General features: G+C 37.4%; 1 protein-coding gene across 1 annotated transcript; it reads right to left on the bottom strand.

Annotated features, from left to right (window-relative positions):
• Positions 1–593: 593 nt before the first annotated feature.
• On the bottom strand, positions 594–20,628 carry LOC104214742 (WD-40 repeat-containing protein MSI4-like). The gene is made up of 15 exons (XM_070171306.1): positions 20,384–20,628; positions 12,123–12,186; positions 11,735–11,821; positions 11,586–11,648; positions 10,623–10,688; positions 10,412–10,486; positions 10,257–10,332; positions 9,258–9,453; positions 8,775–8,856; positions 7,741–7,814; positions 7,430–7,541; positions 7,239–7,313; positions 3,387–3,466; positions 1,485–1,584; positions 594–969 (listed from the first exon to the last, which is right to left on the bottom strand). The coding sequence occupies exons 1-15, from the start codon at positions 20,518–20,520 to the stop codon at positions 877–879; spliced, it is 1,380 nt and encodes a 459-aa protein (XP_070027407.1). The 5' UTR covers positions 20,521–20,628; the 3' UTR covers positions 594–876.
• Between the last annotated feature and the right edge of the window lie 632 nt (positions 20,629–21,260).

Raw genomic sequence — 21,260 nt, 5'->3', positions numbered from 1 at the left:
TACTCTTACTATGAAAAAATGGTACTGGTTAAAAAAAGTTTAATCAGTAAAAACTTAGTAAAAACATAAAATTTAATCTCTGAAGTACCAGCCATCTTAAAAGTTGATATTACCAAGGCTTATGTTCTTTTTTGGAAAATCCAACAAAAGGATTAGAGAGATGAATTAGGTCGATAACACTTCCCTTACAGTTTCAACTTCGTTTCTCTTACCTAGTGTTTGGCCATAGATTCCAAATTTGTTTTGAAAAATTTGATTTGGGTGAAGTTTGGTTTGAAGATGAAAATGTATTTGGACATACATTGTCAAAACATATTTTCCAACTTTATTTTGAAAAAACATGTATATAATTCCCAAGTTTTGGGATTTTGGCCCAAAATCAGCAATTGGGGTGATTTTGAGACTTGGGATTTGGGACTTTGCCAAAATGTGGGCAAAATTTATGGCCAAACATGAGTTTTGACAATAAATCCCAAACTTATTTTGACAAAACTCATGGCCAAACGGGGCCTTAGTCGCGGTAATTAGTTCTCAACTTTCTTTTTAGCCATTGAAATTCCACACTTCTCTTAGCGTTTGATTTGAAACTGTGGAAAGAAAAACCATGGAAATCTTTTTTCTCAAAAACCAAACACCAGAGTGGAGTATTCCAGTTTTGGAATGGATGTCTTATCAACATTACCAGAAGAAGTCACTCAGCTTTCCATACAAAGGAGGTGTGTCATAATCTTTAAGTCAATGAACAGATATAATTTAGGATTCGATACATAATTAACAAAACCTAGCCATTTGATCGAGTCAGCAAATTCCTAGCTTGATGTTAGTTCTTTCCATTAACATGGTTGCAACATCAGCGTTTCCGCCTATGTGAAGATACTAAGAACAAGTGAGCAGGTGAGACTTGAACTTCTCTAGTTCATTCAGAACCTCATCTTCGGGTCTGTAAATGAGATCAATCATTCGCCATATCTGCAAAAGGTTGGACCATGAGACTTAAAAATCGTCAATGAAAGATGATAATGCACTATTACACATTATATTTCTTCATGTGTTTTGGACATATTTAGGGCTTTGCATTAAAAGGCAAAATAAACATAGGGTAAATCATAGCTACCGGGTCTTGGATATATTTACGGCTTTGCATTAAAGGGCAAAATCAACATAGGGTGAATCATGGCCTTTTGGTAGCTATGGCGAACTCATGAAGGACCTTTAGGCGAAGAAAATATAAAAAATCATAACTTTTCACAGAGAAAAGCAGGGGCACCATTTTACCTTATCAGGCTTAAACCAAGCTTGACTAAACTACTGTACTACCAATCATCATATACAACTTAATAAACACAGAAGTCTGGGTGAACTGGGAACAGTGTAATTCAGAGTTTAGTTTAATCAGATACTGAGCATTTTTTAATGTATCTGTAGGTCGATTCAGTATGATTATAAAGCAACTAACCAGCAAAATAAACAAGTTTGGCTGTTACCTGTAATGTACCGCCTCCGCCAGTACTTTCACCATCATCTGAAACACTAACAATGGTCCATGGATCTGCTGCATTCCAATGGAAGTCAACCACCTTATCCCTATTTTCAACCACAAAGTCAGAACCTCGATACATGGCATAAGTGAAATTCAGATGCTCTCTGCTTAACTTCAAAGGCATAAAATATACGTGATTTTCTTTCATTTTTAACAAGCATGCATAAATAAAAGTGATAACCCTCTGAACTTCCCTAACGAAAGAGAGAAAGGAGAATTGACTCTGCTCTTAATTATATCCACCATTAGATTTTCATTCTTTACCTTCAGAGTTGGATAGTTAGAGAGAGCAGCTATACTGTCGCTCTGGTTTCTACATCAACAGCAAACAAAAAACAGTCCAATGACCAGCCACCATTGGCCTAGTTCAATTTCACGTGGACATGGTGAGATCTACAATTTATATGAAAAAACCTATGCTGGAGAATCATACTAATCGATGAAGCTTGAGGTGAGTTACGGAGATGTTTCTTAAAGAGATTTGCCAACAAAGGCACATCCCCAAGATTCAAGAAGCTCTTTTTCTAGTATAAACTAGAGGTAGAAACAACAAATTTTGATTAGGTAAAACACAACAGAGAAGTAGAAGAGGATTTCAGTCTCTTTATTATAGAAAACAAAGGTTTTTATGATACAAAAACCTATACGTAGCTCAAGACGAGGGGTCATCTTTGGCAACTAAATAGGGTCAGGGAGGTATCTCCTTGATTAATAGGAGCCGTTTCCAAGTAGTGTTCAATCGATTACGTATTAATCAATATTCGATTGATTGGTCTGAGGTTATCAACAGAAAAGATTTGTAAATACCACAGAACTATTGGTATAGCGAGTTCAAAACCAAAAGCCATTGCGCCTTTAGCCGACTGGGAGGACTCCCTAGAAATTCCTTGTTTAGAGAGTTGTACAATCAATGAAAAGAGCGGACAATACGATTGCTAAGGGTGAGCAGTATCACATGCTCGAGGAAAAGCAGACGAAAACGGAATTAGGAATTCCATTCTCTAAGACGAACTAAAGGAATGTCTCTAAGCAGCCAAGGCCAAGAGCAAGCAGGAGAGGACATTCATATCAAAATATTATTTCCTTTTTGTCTGAAACCTTGGCATATATCTAAATTGTACTCCCGTGGCGAGCTAATGAAAAAGAAAAAACAAAAAAGATGATTTTTGTTTTTTAACAGTTTGGGGAATGGAAGCTTAACTTCCCTTTGGTTCTCCCCTGAAAATGCCCTTCTTTTTGGAGCCCATTTTTAAGAAACTCGGAAAAAAATTAGAAAATTCAAAAAGAAATATTTTATAAGTCTAAAAGTTTCTTTATGATTTTGTGGTTAGTCTTTGAATCTAAAAAGAATCCAGAAAAAAGCTAAGAATTCACCTCGAAGGAAGGAATTCAGAATATTGTTTCCTAATACTGATATCTCAACAACAACAACAACATCCCAGTGTAATCTCACAAGTGGGGTCTGGGAGGGTAATATGTACGCAGACCTTACCCCTACCCCGAGGGGCAGAGAGGCTGTTTCCAGGAGACCCTCGGCTCAAGAGAGCAACAAGAGACAATATATTAGTACTATCAATAGACTCATAATAAATAACATAAAATACATAACATAAAATAAAAAAATAACAACAATATAAGAAATATAGGAAATACGAAAAGGATGGAGAAAAGGATGTAAGAAAAGGATGTTCAATTTCTCAATTTCTCAAAATACTTCAATTGATACACGCAAGAAATAGGCTAATTCAGCAGCCTTTGTTCAATTTCTCATGGACATAGAAGGAAAAGAGAACTAGAACCATGCAAACAAAATTTAATATAAAATAATCAAACTGCAAACTAATACCTATGTCCAGCGTGACGAAAGAATAAGCCAGGAGGAGATGTTGAAGCTTTTCTACCAGCAGAGTCCTCCATCTTACCAATCTGCGAGAACATAATTTTCATTGAAACTACTAACAATGATGTATAATTTCTTTTAACGGTTAAATAGGAACAAAATCCTTAAATTATAACAATGTTGCCACCTGAATGAAGCAAATCATAAGCTATAACCTTGTTAACGATGTCAGTTAATGGATAATTCCAAAAAGTAAAGGCTTACTACTATTGCGAACCTAACAAATAATGATGCCTTATTACAACAACCACCCTGTGTATTCCCACGAGTGGGATGGAAGGACAAAGAGGTTGTTACCGATAAAAAAAAGATGAAAAAACACTAATAGCAAGTAACAACAATACAAGATATTTAGAAAACTGAAAACCAAGATAACAAAAGAAAAGATGAAAGAAGTACCGATAGCAAGTAATAACAATACAAGGAAGACAAAGGGAAACGCTCGACTACCTACTAACTTTCTACCTTAATTCTCAACATCCACACCTTCCTATCAAGGGTCATGTCCTCGGTTAGCTCAAGCCGCACCATGTCCCGCCTGATCACCTCTCCCTAAGACTTCTTTGGTCTACCTATACTCTTCCTCTTATCCCCGAGGCCAACCTCTCACACCTCCTAACTGGGACATCTGTGCTTCTCCCTTTAACATGCCTGAACTATCTTAGCCTCACATCACGCATCTTATCCTCCACGGGGGTCGCTCCCACCTTATCCCGATTAACTTCATACCTAATTTTATCTTACCTAGCATGCCCACACATCCATCTCAACATCCTCATTTCAACTACTTTTATCTTCTGGACATGGGAGTTCTTGACTGGCCAACACTCTGTCCTATGGCTGTCCAACGGGACGGGTCGGCCTGGCCCATCTCGGCCCCAATCCCGTCCTGGACCACTTACTCTCAAACGGGACTGGGCCCATAGTCAACAAGACATGGATGGAACGGGATGCCCATTTCATCCCGGTGGGCCAGGCCGCTAACGTCCGATCCCGCCTGGCCCACGTGTTTGTTTTTGTTTAAAAAAAGAGTCGTTGGCCAACGGCATTCTTTGCAAAATTAGTCGTTGCCAACGGCCATTTTTGACCCCACCCCTCCCCTAAAAATGTATTATTGCAACTATTGTTCTACAAATAGTTAATTTTTATGGGCTTATTGATAAAGTTTTTACTATCACATTAGATAATGTTTCTGCTAACACAACTGCAGCAAATAGCCTAAAAGCTAGACTTTGTCCAATTAATCCAGCAGTTTTCCGTGTTAGATGTGCATGCCATATTTTTAACTTGGTTGTAAAAGATGATATTAATTTATTTTTTAGGCTTGTAGTAAAGTACAACATGCTTGCGGCTATATTTTTCATGCTAATAAAGTGAGTAGACTTCGTGAGTTTGCACAACAATGTGCTAGTGCTAACCTTCCATATAGAAAAATTCCAAAATATGTTTGTACTATTTTGGAAGGTGGGGAGTTCTTGGTGGGAAGGATGTCGAGGGTCTATTTGGAAACAGCCTCTCTACCTATGGTAGGGGTAAGGTCTGCGTACACACTACCCTCCCCAGACCCCACTAGTGGGATTATACTGGGTTGTTGTTGTTGTTGTTTGTACTAGGTGGAATTCTACGTATGAAATGCTTAAAGTTGCTTATAATTATCAGGTGCCTATACAAAAGGTATATAATATGCATAATGGTATCCCCGCTGATCAAATTGTTGATTCTAATTGGGATGGGATCAAAGACTTACTAACTATTATGGTATATTTGTGGAATTTCTGTTGTATTTGGTAAGTATAAAACAAATCCAAAATGAAATGATTGCAAAATTTAAAAAGTATTTTTTTCCTATTCCCCAAGTTTATTAAATTTCTACTTAACCCATCTTTAAAATTAAGAGGTGCAAAGGAATTGTTCGTAAAATTTATGAGAATTTAGAAATTCAAGAAAATGAACAGTCATCTCTCGAAGACTGTCAAGCTAACATATATTCTTATGTTAGATCAATGTTTGATAGTTATAAATATATGGCAACAGCAGCTAGTGAAAATGCTCATACTAATTCTAAGGCTAGAGTAGAAGTTATATGGGAAGGTACGGAGGATATAACAAGTTTTGATTCCTCTATTAATGATGAACTTGATTCTTATCTTAATCAAGGATTAGAATGTATTAAAGACGAAAGCAACGAACAACTTTTGGCATGATAAAGGGAGTGTGACAAAGCATTTCCAACACTTTCAATAATGGCCCGAGATATACTAGCTATTCAAGCATCATCGATAGCATCGGAGAGTGCTTTCAGCGCGGCAAGATTTCAAATCGGAGATCATAGACATTCATTAGCGAAGGACAGCCTTGAGATTTCCATCTTATTCAGAGATTGGATTAATTCAGAAAGAAGAAATCTTGATTTTGAAAAATTAATCACTAGGGAAGAAGAAGAAGAAGAATACATTGAGATACTTAGCACTGGGAGCGATAACGGCATGGAACTCATGGAACATCAATTAACATTGCCAATTCAAGAACAATGTCCGAGAGAAATTATAGATAAGTTACAACGAAGCTATATAGGAGCTTACAAATATTAGTATGATAATTTGTAATTGGCTACTAAGAGGCCTAGTTCAAACAGAACTCTTCCTAAAAGGCGGCTGCGTAGATTAAGTGCTCTTCAAAAGACTTGTATTTGTATGTGAAATCTGACAGTTCTATTAATAAAATATAAGGCTTTAGCCTTGAATTTTTTTTATAAATTGTCTTACACTCTTACTTAGTTAATTTATAACTTGAAATTATATTAAAATAAATTACAAGTCTATTATAATTACTAAAATATTTCGTTACAAGTCTTTTGTTTTAATATTTGAAATTATTTACTTAGTTTCTTTATAATTTATTAAGTTTTAAGTTTATTAAATAAGTCAAAAAAACTAGCCGTGCAAACTTTAAAAACTTAGTCATTGCCAACTTTAAAAAAAAAATAACCGTTGCTATCTATAAAAAATTAGTCATTGCCAAATTTAATGCTTAAATAATTTAAAATTTTTTAAAAAAGGTTCACTTAGGGCCCACGAACCGTCCCGTCCAGTCCCGTTTATTAGTGGGATGTGATGGGCCTACCGGGTCGTCCCGTTAACGCCTGTCCCGCCACCGTCCCGGTTAAATGTCGTCCTGTCCCGTCCAGATTATTTGTTCCCGACCCGTCCCGTTGGACAGCCTTACTCTGCTCCATACAACATAATCACTCTAACCACTACTTTGTAGAAATGATGCCTTAATAGGGAAACAAAAAGGAGCTTAAATGGTACCCAAAAAATCGCAGTCACTTCTAACTTGATTGCCAAATTTAGACCCTATTTGGTTTTATGCATACTATCTCTACTTATTTGAATCATTGGATAATATATTTTTATTACTTTATGCAAGTCACGGAAGTGAATTTTCAAACACAAAATCAACTTGATCTGTGTCATTAACTAGAAGAACTTCCTTAGCATATGGTTCATGAGGAAAAGGAAAAAAATATAAGAAGATAACCAATTAAATTGAAATACAAAAAGAACTAACAATCTTTAGCTTTTTCCCTCAAAAGATATTTCTTTGAGCTGCCAAAATTTTGAAGAAAAAAATAGAGGAAAAGATACATTTATCTGCCTTTCGGCTTTGATCGTGTGAGGGAGAGGGGGTTTGCTTAACTCACAAAGTCACACCTTTTCATCTCTTTAACCCCCCCCCCCACCCACCCCACCCACACACACACACCCAAAAGAAACACGAGAGGAAAGGATCTCTAACCTTGTCATAATCCCAGATGTTAAGGATACCATCTTCTGCAGAACTTCCAAAGACTGATGATTTATCTGGGGACCACTGAAACAGAAAATTTTTATCAAACACCAGTGCAGGTCTCATGCAAATAGGTTACCTTATCAACATAAATAAGGGTGGACAGCAAAAGCAAGCAAGCATGTCAGTTACTCTCAGACCTGTACACAAAGCACAGCAGCAGTATGGCCCTCAAAGATATGTATAGGCGATCCCACTCCCCCAGAAGTGAGGTTTCGTCGATCAAACATGCGAACAGTGTTGTCTGCCGACCTGAAGGAGGCATAGCTATAATCTTAAGGCTTCCACAGAAATTGAAAAGAATTCATGGAATCATGGAACCAGACATTCACATAAAGGGAAAAAACAAGGATCGACACTACATAAATATTGCAGAAAGCTTAATGTATTTTCTGAGGATCAACCTACTTAAACATCATAATTCAACAGGACGAACAGTTACAATCATTACCCAGTCAAAATATAATTTACATCGTGAGGATTCCAATCAACACAATGAAGATCAGCGTTATGAGCCTTTTCTACCTGCAGGGAAAATTATCAGATCCCAAAGTCCAATCAGAGACATGACTATGACCAATGAAACAGAAATAATATAGTAACGATTGTAGTAATAATAATAATTAGAAAAAGAAAGGAGACATTTCAAGGAATGCATAAAGAACAGATATGTTAATGGAAAGACTAATAATAAGTGTAATATAAATGTAGGACAAAACTGAGGTTTACTTGGTGGAATCCTATTTGAAATGTTTAATCAACTTTAAATAGGGCCAAAGAAAAAATGTGTTACATCCATTAAGCCCATAAGTCATTTTCTACAGCAACCTCTATCTAACTAGTCAAACTCACTTGCACTTACCAATATCTAAGAATTATCACCACCTTATAACAATTATCCATCACCATTTTTCCTAAATCCTACTGCTACTCGCTACCAAATATCGCCAAGATTTACTACTCAAGCTTAACTAAACTCAAGAACACGGTTCAGAAAACAAGTTTTTCTCATATAATGTGCCACAAAAAATATTGAAGGAACAATGACCAGAAGCAACCAAAAATAACTGCAAAGACAACAGATTACTAAAGCATTTCAACATAGATAGATAGGATCCAGTTGAAGAAAAGACATCGGAAGGTCAATCACAAATGCCTTATCTGTACAACCATATCTGGCTCATTGTCTCCCCACCTCTAATATTTCAATTTTATACGTGTTGCAAACTAAAATATTTACTGCCTACCTATCTGATATTACAAACTACAATATGAAGAGCAGGCAATATGACAGAAACCCCCTCCTGACCTCCCCACACACAAGCACAGAGGTCAGAGATCTTTAGTATGATTTTCACTAGAAATAAGGAGAAGTCATTTTTAATATAAGCACAGTTCAAGAGAAGTTCTCCACTTATCCACAAAGAGAAAATGTAGAAAACAAGATAAGTTACTAAGTGCTTGAGCAAAAACAATGATTACAACCTTGACAGCAGGAGAAGAACCAGTTCTGGCATCCCACAGTATTAGGCAGGAATCATCTCCAACACTGCAAAACTCCTGTGCACTTTATAAAAAAAAATAAAAAAGGAATCCAGTAAGGATACGTGAAGCCAGGATAAGAGATGAACAAATAACTTTTTTCTTCTTTCCTCACTATTCGTTTTTCTCTTTATCTTTTATTTGAAAAGTGGTCAGAAAGCTACTTCATCCAGGGAAAAAAAGACGAAAAAGGAATAGAATGGCTTAATTTTGAAACTCATAAGACATAATACAGAAGAAAAGAAGTTTAGATGTGAAATGACAGCTCAAACGAGTATTATCTCATCTTCAACCAAGGTTACATTACACAAATGTTTTGACAGTGTTAACCCCAAACAACATCAAGTCTCACAACACCTAACGAAACACTGAAGGGCTAAACTCAACATCTTATACAATATATGATATGTGATAAACATGAGCTACCTGGAAGGGCAAAACTGAACATCTTCTACGGTATCATCATGTCCTTGGAAAACACCTCGAGCTTGAACAGTAGGGCCTTCTGCAGAAGGTTTCGAGTTACTTGCTCCAGATCCAGGAGACTTTGTAGCTCCCTGGTCTGCTGCTAATGTTGACACATGGTCGTGAATGCTCCACAGAACAACCGATTTGTCCTTCCCTGCAACAATTAACCCATGAGTGCATGAGCTTTATTATACACAAGATCGAAAAGTTTCTAATATCTGAGGTAAGAACTAAAGGAGGTCATATTAATTGACTGCAGGCATCAATGACAGGAAGAGGCTGAACTGTGATGTGGTCCAAAAGTTTCCCCCTAACTCCCTACGTTAACTATAGATCTCCATTAAGGAAAAGTATTATAGTCCCTCCAACACAATTCATAAGACACACTTCTAGAAAGAATAATATACCATAAAACTCTTATATCTTTCAGAACATACAAAGTTATAATTCAACTTTAAACCATAATATGATGTTCTTCATCAAACTAACTTATCAACAACTACCCTGATTAGATTTTGTGCCAACTAGGTTGTGTCATACATTGTTACTCTTTGAAACGAAATTATGGGGTTGAAAGTGTGCACTATACTGGTCTCATTTTACCTAGCCAGAAGGAATACACCACTAAAACAACTCAGGCGTCAAAAAGAAGGAATTGTTTCATAACGAATAATGCGGACTTCCCTGGTAGCTGAAAATTGCTATCTAAGGAATAAGTTGCAAAAACCATATGACTCGGCGGCTTTATCACCACCTTCCACCAACGACCAGAACATGTCACTAAGAAAATAAGCTAAAAAGAAATAGAAAATATCTGAAGACCGCCAACTGGTTACCAATTATAAAACGACACATTATCTGTTAATAAACATGCAGTTAACCATGAGCTGCTAATTGGAATAGAAGCAATCACAAAATCCTTGAACGAAGAGAACATTCAATGACTGGTCGGTCAACCTCCAGAGAGCACAAAAGGCTCAGAAGGGCACATAGCGAGCGCAAATTCAGCATTGTCTTGATGTCCAGTCAATATCTGCAGGTAGATATAGACTATAAGTTACTACTTATAAGATACAAAGTTGGAAAACTGAACCTGTCGTTAGAAAACCCACCAAGTCCGGTCGAGAATTATTTACGCCCAAGGTAGCATGACGGTTAGGCTGAGACTCAACATCCCAAATAAGAACCTGATTCCAAAATTTCCAAGGTCAACTTAAAGATTTCAATGGTTACTAAAAAGAAACAGCAGCCATCAGGGAGGAAACCAACTTGTATGAACAGGGCTACAAAAGGAAAATGAAATATGCAGAAGCAGATGCTTACATCAGGACTGTCAGTGTGTGTGGCCACAATCTTGCTATCCTGAGGCAGTTCCCTTATTCGATTCACCTGAAATCATATTATAGAATGCTAACAGATTTGTTAAAGCAGATTATAGTATTTCAAGTACATATTCCATGTTATGAATGCTTCTGTAATTGATTTTCTTAAGCAACAAGGGTCAAGTATTTACCATTCCTATAGTGAGTATAAGAAAGGAGAACAATTAGTATAATTGTAAGGATTCAGCAAGATACAGTGATCAATTCATTTTCACATGAGAAAGTTCCACTGACACCAAAAGAATCACGAAGAACAAAAAAGTTGCACAAATACATTGGAAACATTCTATGTGGAAAATAATTTTCCCCTCTGAATGAGGGGAAAATATGTATATCAGAAGTTCAAAATAATGTAACCAGAATTTTGGGCCTATAGGCGCTAATAATCCTTTTGAATTGAATCTCTTCTAAGTCCACTTCAAAATTTATGACGCCACATTATCTGTGTTGGGGAACACCGCCTGGTTTGGTTTATGCTATATGTTTCTAATTTAATTGTTTTTTGGCTTGCTACAATATGTTTCACCAATTTTTCCTCCAAAGATATCCATGCAAGAGTAAGTAATTAACAGTCAACATTAATCCAGAGTCTAAAGCAGGAATTAAGTATAAAACCATGTGAGAAATTTCCATATAAGCACCTAATTTCAAATATTTGGTAATAATTCTAGATGACAAAACAAAATGCATTAAACGCTCAGCTGCATTAGTGATGAGACAAGCTACCAGCGGAAAATAACCATTCAGGAAATTATACTAACTGAACAGCAGAAGTCCTCAAGTGCACTGCCTGTATTCTAGTGTAACACAAAATTTTAACAGTATAATCTAATTATGAAATAAACCAGAAAGGGAAAATTTCATGTTTGAATCCTATAATAAGATAGGTCAAAGAAAGATGTACCTCACCCGGATGAATAATAGTTTTGTACTTCTTTACAAAAGGCGAACGTGCTTCTTCGTTGAACTGAAAGATAGACAATCAAGATCATAAAAAGTGAAAAGGTGGAGGAAGAAATAGGAAGGGCGTGTATCTATGCACAAGGAGAATACCTGAGATATGTGTTGCGCTGCTGCAACCCTAGGTTTGACAACTTCACAATTAGCTATGACAAGCGTATTTGGAACGCTGCCATCAGTCTGCAGGGGAGAGGAATAATAGGATCCAAATAAAGATTATGATGAGAATAGAGATGACATTTAGCAGTGATGTAAGAAAATAATGAGATGATTGAACTGAAAGGATAATAACAATAACTACCACACCAACAAGGATTCTAAAGCAACAACTGAATAAATAAATATTCTTGACGCTTCCAGTTCGCTACTTACTAACCTTATTTATAAGAATATTTATCAAGGCTAATCTAACATATTTTCATCATTAAAACATAACATATAAATGACAAGTTAATTAAAGGACGTGAAATGATAAACTTGCTTGCTCAGAAAGGTAGAGGCGCTGGCGGTTCTTGTAAGTTGCTTGCTCAAACTGGGGACCCCAACTGAAAGAGAGAAACAGTAATTTTCATTTATTAGTATCTATAGATAAGCAACCAAAGAAGCAATTCCATCTACATGAAGAAGCTGCAATCTCAGTAAAACTATTAAATCTCTAAAGAGAGATCAAAACAGACACATCAGCAAAGAAAGAAAGAAATATAAAAACCTAATGGCAGGAATCAGCAATCAAATACGCCAGACAACCTGCATTCCAACAACAGATGAACCAACAACAGATGAAGGAAAAAATTATGAAACAAGTATTATGAAACTCCAAGTGGAAATTCAGCAACTGGCTAAAGCAGAAGAAGTATCTTGGAGACAAAAATCTCGATGCTTGTGGCTCAAAGAAGGGGATAGAAACACCACATTCTTTCATAAGGTGGCCAATTCCAACAAAAGAAGTAATTGTATTGATAGACTCAAAGTTGGGGATGACATCACTGAAGATAAAGATCTAATTAGGGGTGAGATTTTAGAATTTTATCACCAGCTCTACACTGAGAATGAAAGCTGGAGACCTACCACAAGACTGGAAGATGTAGCAACATTAAATGGGGAAGAGAAAGTATGGCTGGAAAGGCCATTTGAAGAGGCAGAGGTTTTGGCTGTAATTAAGAATTGTTCACCTGATAAAGCTCCAGGTCCGGACGGATACACTATGGCATTCTATCAGAAAGCATGGGAGGTGATCAAGTATGATATCATGGGAGCCCTTCAGCACTTTCACCAGGACGGCAACCTAGTTAGATCATGCAATGCCACTTTTATAGCACTAATCCCGAAGAAGAAAGGAGCCAATGAGCTGAGAGATTACAGGCCAATCAGTTTGATTGGTAGTATTTACAAAATTGCCTCCAAACTCTTAGCAGAAAGGTTAAAAGGGGTGATAGGAAAATTGGTGTCTAGTCATCAAAATGCTTTCATAAAAAATAGGCAGATCACAGATGCAGCTCTTATAGCTAATGAGATATTGGATTGGAAGATGAAGTCTGGGCAATCTGGTCTACTTCTCAAACTTGACATAGAAAAGGCATTTGATCAACTTAATTGGACCTATCTGATAATTACACTAAGAAGGATGGGATTTGGTGAATGTTGGATTAGATGGATCAGATTTTGTATCACTACAATGAAGTACTCAATCCTGATCAATGGTGGACCAGTTGGATTCTTTTCTCCCCAAAAAGGCGTCAAACAGGGAGATCCTCTGTCTCCTTTCTTATTCATCCTTGATATGGAAGGGCTTAGCAAAATGTTAGATAAAGCAAACCAGCTTCATTGGCTAGATGGTTTCAAGGTGGGAAGTACATATGACAACTATGTTACAGTCTCCCATCTGCATCTCATCTACTCTATGCAAATGATACTTTGATTTTTTGTGGAGCTGAAAAATCACAGGTCTTATACCTCAATCTTACACTTATGATCTTTGAAGCTATCTCAGGCCTACACATGAACATGTTGAAGAGCATCATCTACCCAGTCAATTCAGTTCCAAACTTGGAAAAGCTTGCGGAAATAATGTGTTGTAAGGTGGGCTCTTTCCCTACAACATATATGGGTATTCCTCTGGGAGCTAGATACAAAGCTCTAGGTATCTGGAATGGAGTAATTAAAAAATTTGAAAAAAAGTTAGCTTCCTGGAAAATGTAGTATCTTTCTCTGGGTGGTAGAATTACACTCATCAATAGTGCGTTGGATAGCATTCCTACCTACTTCTTGTCCCTGTTTCCAATCCCAGCTAAGGTCCAGAGGAGACTTGATCAACTAAGGAGAGATTTTCTATGGGAAGGAAATAGTCAAACACACAAATTTCATTTGGTTATGTTGACATACAAGTTGTCTAGCACATGTATACACATGTACTACATCATAGCTAGCACATGTATATGAGTTGTATAGTAGGTGTAATACAAGTTGTGTAGCACATGTATACACATGTACTACATCATAGCTAGCACATGTATATGAGTTGTATAGTAGGTGTAATTAGGTGTATGGCAACTAATAGATTAGGTGAATTAGTATTATAAATAGGCCTTGTAATCTTCTCTTCTAAATATGAAATATAGAGCTTCTTTGGTTTCTAACATGGTATCAGAACATTGAAGTTTTTTCATCAGTTTGTTGTTGGGAATTTTTTTTCCCCGTTCGAATTATTTTTGTTCAGAACAGTCTTTCGCTGCTTTGATTCTATTTCACTATTTCTGGCCATTTTTTGCCCCGACCGCTTCTTTACAGATTTTTCTACTCACTATTCCGACCAAAGTGGTACTGTCCGAATTTTTTTTTTTTCCTGACAACTTTCATTTTCCAAGATCACTGTTCCGGCACTGTTCACTGTACTGTTCACTGTATTGTTCACTGTTCACTGCTCACTGCACTGTTCAAATATCACTGTTCACTGTTCACTGCATTGTTCAAATTTCACTGCACTGTTCTTGACTATTTGATTCTGCTATTATTCGGGTGCAAGATGACTGAAACGAAACCTACCGTTGATGTCATTCCGGTTATGTCCAAAATTACGGAGAATAAGTTCATGGGTTCCAATTACATGGATTGGAGTAAGACGATCCGTCTCTATTTGCGGAGCATCGACAAAGAGAACCACTTGGTTGATGATCCACCCAAGGATGAGACTAAATCAGTCTGGTTAAAGGAGGATGCAAAATTGTTTCTCCAAATCAAGAATTCGATGCACAGTGAGGTAAATGATCTAGTTTCTCATTGTGATTATGTGAAGGATCTAATGGATTATTTAGATTTTTTGTACTCTGGCAAAGGAAACTTGTCTCGCATGTATGATGTGTGCCAGGCATTTTACCATCCATCCATGCAAGATCGCTCTCTCACCACTTACTTCTCAGAGTTTAAGAAGGTGTATGATGAGCTTAATGTTATATTGCCGTTTAGTCCAGATGTGAAGGTACAACAGGCTCAGCGTGAACAACTGGCGGTCATGAGTTTCCTTTCTGGTCTTTCTCCCGAATTTGAAGGGGCCAAATCGCAGATTTTATCTGGGACTGCTATATCTTCCTTGAAAGAGGCCTTTACAAGAGTGTTGTGTACTGAAAAGTCTCATCCAGGTCCGACAGCCACGATCGATAGTGGTGCTCTGCTTAGCCGCGTCCAAAAGAATAGGAGTCATAGTAATCGCAATCGGAGTAGCGATAGTCGAGACCTAAAGCAAGGGGAAGTTGAATGTTTTTATTGTTATGAGCTCGGTCATACCATACGTTATTGTGTGAAGCTTCAGAATAAGAACAAAAGATCTCAGTATGCCAACATCGCCACTTCCGAGACTATTTCACCATCTCAATCATCATCTCCTCCTATCAATACTATCCCCGAGTCAGGTAAAACCACTAAGTGTCTCCTCTCTTCATCATCCAAATGGGTCATTGATTCTGGTGCCACGGATCATATGACAGGTAACTCTAAACTCTTTTCCATTTTTCAGTCACATACCCAATGTTCCACAGTTACTTTAGCCGATGGGTCTACCTCATATGTTTTAGGGTCTGGCACTGTTAACCCAACATCTTCTCTTTCCCTTAGTTCCGTCTTAAATTTGCCTGATTTTTCTTTCAATCTAATATCTGTCAGTAAACTTACTCGTACTCTAAATTGTTGTGTCTCATTTTTTCCCAATTATTGTCTTTTTCAAGATCTTACGACGAAGCAGATTATTGGTAAAGGTTCTGAGTCTGGGGGTCTCTATGTTCTTGAATCACAGGTGCCGAAATCCATTTCTTGTTCAACTGTGTTGTCTCCCTTTGATGTACACTGTCGATTGGGTCATCCATCCTTGTCTAGTTTGAAGAAGTTATATCCTCAGTTTCAAAGTATTTCCTCTTTAGATTGTGAGTCATGTCAGTTTGCTAAACACCATCGCCTTCCTAAAGTTTCTAGAGTCAATAAACGGGTCGACTTACCTTTTGAGTTAGTTCACACCGATGTTTGGGGTCCATGTCCTATTATCTCTAAAACTGGTTTTAGATATTTTGTTACCTTTGTGGATGATCATTCTCGTGTTACTTGGTTATATTTAATGAAAAATCGTTCGGAGTTGTTTTCAATTTTTTGTGCTTTTTGTGCTGAAATAAAAACTCATTTTAATGTTTCCGTTCGTAATTTAAGGAGTGACAATGCAAAAGAATATTTTTCGGATTTGTTTAAAGATTATATGGCTACAAATGGTATTCTACATCAATCTTCTTGTGTTGACACCCCTTCTCAAAATGGGGTTGCGGAACGAAAAAATAGACATCTTCTTGAAGTAGGCCGAGCACTCCTCTTTCAAATGAAAGTGTCAAAATGTTTTTGGGCTGATGCCGTCTCTACAGCTTGTTTTTTAATAAATCGTATGCCATCTTCTGTACTTCATGGTAATATTCCTTACAACATTCTTTTTTCCTCTAAGCCATTATTTCCTATTGAACCCAAAATATTTGGTTGTACTTGTTTTGTTCGTGATGTTCGTCCACAGGTAACTAAATTAGATCCAAAGGCCCTTAAGTGTGTGTTCTTAGGGTACTCACGTCTTCAGAAAGGTTATCGGTGTTATTCTCCAGATCTCAAAAGGTACTTAGTGTCTGCCGATGTCACATTCCATGAAAATTATCCGTTCTTTTCTTCATATGTTTATAACAGTCCTGAGGAAGAAGATGATACTTTGGTCTACACTGTCACACATCCAGTTAGTTCTCCAACACCTCTTCCTCAGTCACCCGTTTCCCTCGATCGACCATCCGAGCAGCCATCTGTTCTTCGTGTGTATACCAGGCGACAACAAACCTCAGAACCCGATCCTTTACCTACTTCTGCTTCGTCGGTAGATCCAACCTCCTGTGTTTCAGATCCTAGTTTGGATCTTCCTATTGCCATTCGCAAAGGTACACGACAATGTACTTATCCTATTTCTTCTTTTGTGTCTTATGACCATTTGTCTACTTCTTCTAGCTCGTTTATTGCATCATTAGATTCTGCTAGGATACCTAAAACTGTTCGTGAAGCATTGTCCCACCCAAGTTGGCATGATGCAACGATAGAAGAGATGATGGCTTTAGATGAGAATGGTACTTGGGAGTTGGCCGATCTACCCACTAACAAAAAGGCTATTGGGTGCAAGTGGGTATTTGCTGTTAAGTTTAACTCCGATGGGACAGTAGCTCGCCTTAAGGCACGCCTTGTTGCAAAAGGGTATGCACAGACCTATGGAGTCGACTATTTGGATACTTTTTCCCCGGTCGCCAAGTTAGCTTCTGTTCGATTATTCATTTCCATGGCAGCTACTTATGATTGGCCTCTGCATCAGCTTGATATAAAGAATGCTTTTCTACATGGAGATCTTCAGGAAGAAGTATATATAGAGCAACCACCTGGGTTTGTTGCTCAGGGGGAATGTGGAAAGGTATGTCGTCTTCGAAAATCTCTTTATGGGCTGAAACAGAGTCCCCGTGCTTGGTTTGGCAGATTTAGTAAGGCTGTTCTAGAATATGGGATGAAGAAAAGCAATTGCGATCATACGGTGTTTTATAAAAAGTCTGATGATGGTATTCTTTTATTGGTAGTATATGTTGATGACATCGTTATTACTGGAAGTGATATTACAGGAATTTCAACTCTAAAGTCTTTCCTTCACACTCAATTTCAGACGAAAGATTTAGGGCAACTAAAGTATTTTTTGGGAGTTGAAGTTACACGGAGCAAGAAAGGCATCTTCTTGTCCCAAAGGAAATATACTCTTGACTTGTTAGCTGAAACTGGAAAGTTGGGATCTAAACCATGCAGCATGCCAATGGTTCCTAACACACAACTCGTGAAAGAAGACGGTGAGTTATTCGAAGATCCAGAGAAATATAGGAGATTGGTTGGGAAACTGAACTATCTTACAGTAACTCGTCCCGATATCGCATACTCTGTCAGCATTGTGAGTCAGTTTATGTCTTCCCCAACAGTCAGGCATTGGGCGGCTCTGGAGCAGATTCTTTGTTATCTAAAGGGATCTCCAGGACGGGGTCTAGTATATAAGAATAATGAACACACTAACATTGAGTGTTTCACAGATGCAGATTGGGCAGGGTCAAAAGCCGATAGGAGATCCACGACAGGATATTGCGTTTTTGTTGGTGGAAACTTGATTTCGTGGAAGAGTAAGAAACAAAATGTCGTTATCTCGATCTAGTGCGGAAGCAGAATACAGAGCTATGGCACAATCTGTGTGTGAGGTTGTATGGGTACATCAACTATTAAGTGAAGTTGGCTTCCAAACTACATTGCCAGCAAAGTTGTGGTGTGATAATCAAGCTGCTCTTCATATCTCCTCTAATCCTGTATTTCACGAAAGGACTAAGCACATTGAAATAGATTGTCACTTTGTTCGTGAAAAGATTCAACAAAAGCTCATCTCTACAGGTCATGTTAGAACTGGAGATCAATTGGGAGACATTTTCACAAAAGCTTTGAATGGAGCTCGAGTTGAATATATCTGTAACAAGTTGGGCATGATCAATATATATGCTCCAACTTGAGGGGGAGTGTTGACATACAAGTTGTCTAGCACATGTATACACATGTACTACATCATAGCTAGCACATGTATATGAGTTGTATAGTAGGTGTAATACAAGTTGTGTAGCACATGTATACACATGTACTACATCATAGCTAGCACATGTATATGAGTTGTATAGTAGGTGTAATTAGGTGTATGGCAACTAATAGATTAGGTGAATTAGTATTATAAATAGGCCTTGTAATCTTCTCTTCTAAATATGAAATATAGAGCTTCTTTGGTTTCTAACAGGTTAAATGGCCAAGATATATTCTCCCAAAAGTGCATGGAGGGCTAGGAATAAAAGATCTCACTTTACACAACAAGAGTTTGTTAATGAAATGGCACTGGCGGTACAACATGGAGAACCCTAGGCTGTGGAAAGTTGTAATACAAGCAAAATATGGGGTGGCAAATAACTGGTGTACTAGACAGAGTAGAGTGCCACATGGTTCTGGGCCATGGAAACATATTTCAAAGTTATGGGGTGACTTTCAACTCAAGTCATCACTCAAGCTTGGGAATGGAACTCATATTTCTTTCTGGAAAGATAGATGGTTAGGGTCAAACATCCTAAAAGACGAACACCCAAGTCTATTTCTATTCGCTAGCAACAAGGATTCCACTATTGAGCACTATTGGCAAGATAACTCATGGGCCTTGCAGTTCAGAAGAGATATCCAAGAATGGGAACTAAATGACTTGCTGAGATTGCTTTCAAAACTATCAGATTTTAAGGTCAATCCTCAGGTGAAAGACAAGCTGGAATGGGGAGATTCCAAAGATAAAACCTATACTGTCAAAAGAGGATATGACAATTTATGCTCCAATAAAGAGCTGATTGACAAATGGCCGTGGAAGCTCATATGGAGAACCAAACTCCCTATAAAAGTAATTGGTTTTATCTGGACAAGCCTGCATGAAGCCTGCCTTACTTAAGACAACCGCAGTAGAAGAAGCATTCCGATAGTGAACAGATGTTTTATGTGCCAGGAGAAATCTGAGAGTGTGAGACATTTGTTTCTTCATTGCACAGTAGCAGCTGACATATGGAACATGTTTTTATCAGTTTTTGGACTTGCTTGGGTCATGCCTTGCAGTATAAAGGATGCTTACGAGAGCTGGAGCTCATGGAGAGTTGGGAAATCCATCAAAAAAACTTGCCAAATGGTGCCTGCTACTATTTTTTGGTGCATCTGGAATGAGAGAAATCGCAGAGGTTTTGATGGGATTTCAACTCCTAATCACTCTCTTAAAGCAACTTGTCTAATCAATTTATTTACTTGGTTCAACCAGGCCCCTGTAACTAGCTTTGAATCTTTTTGGGATTGTGTCTGCTCCTTAGTTATGTAAGCTTTTGAATATGAGCAGCCACACTTTTGTTGTATATTTTTGCTATGCATCTTCTTGATGCCATTTAATGAAATTATCTTACTTCATCAAAAAAAAAACAGATGAACCAAGAGTAGAGTCCACCATTCAACTCAGCGACACAATTGTCGGCTGAGTTTGATTACCAAACATTGCACGAGAACATAGGTATACTTCACCTCTCTGTCTACACACATAAGCGATGTAACAAAAACCCTAGAGAGAGAGTGAGAGAGAATAATGGGAATGTAAGGGTAAATACGAACCGACAAGAGAGGGAAGGCCAAACGAGGTTGTGGTTAGCAAGCCAATCGTAGAGAACAGGAACCAGTGACTTCCATTGCGTGTAACGTTCGTCCACCGACCGCTGTTCTCCGCCTTTCGCCGCTCTCTCCTCCTTCATCTCTGTGTCTTGCTCTACTCACGTTTTCCCGCCTCTGCTCCTTATTTACTGTTCAGGCCTCTGCTGCTACGCTTAAAGGCTTTTTTCCTATTTGCCTGAAAGGACAACACGCGGAACAGTCGAATTCCACTTATATATAGCTCTGCTAATTAAGTCATTTAGGAAATAATTTATAGGTTTTCCTATTCCTCCTCGGATAGGGTTATTACCTTGACATATTTGGATTTTCCTTTTATCTAGAACCCGTTTGGACATAAGAAATTTTTTTCTTTTTCTAAAAAAATTGTATTTTTCTTCGAAATCAGCATTTGTTCATAAAATTTCTAAATAATTTTAGTTTGGACATTAACGTGAAGAAGAAATTTAAGCTTAGAAGAATACTCTATATTTTGTTATTTTGTGTTGTTTTGGTCTTTGAGGTTTTAAAGCAACATGGGTCAAATAAGCTAAAATCTCCAGGCCCATTGATAATAGAAAGTAAAAAGGCTTTTCTGTAAAATCAATAATTTGTCTTTTGTTAGATAAAATAAGTGACCCAACATGAAAGTTTAGCAATAACTTACCTAGATTAATGTCCAGCATTAGTTATATATATATATATATATATATATATATATATATATATATATATATATATATAATAGTATTTTTTTTGTCGGATAAGTAATAGTAAAAAAAAAGTTTAAACTTTCTTCATAATTATTTTTTTTAACGCTAGGCAACTAGTAGGCGCGTTTTGA

The sequence above is a fragment of the Nicotiana sylvestris genome, chromosome 3 (assembly GCF_000393655.2).
Source record: "Nicotiana sylvestris chromosome 3, ASM39365v2, whole genome shotgun sequence".
NCBI lineage: Eukaryota > Viridiplantae > Streptophyta > Magnoliopsida > Solanales > Solanaceae > Nicotiana > Nicotiana sylvestris.
The sequence above is the reverse complement of the archived record's forward strand: the minus strand, read 5'-3'. Positions and strand labels throughout refer to the sequence as shown.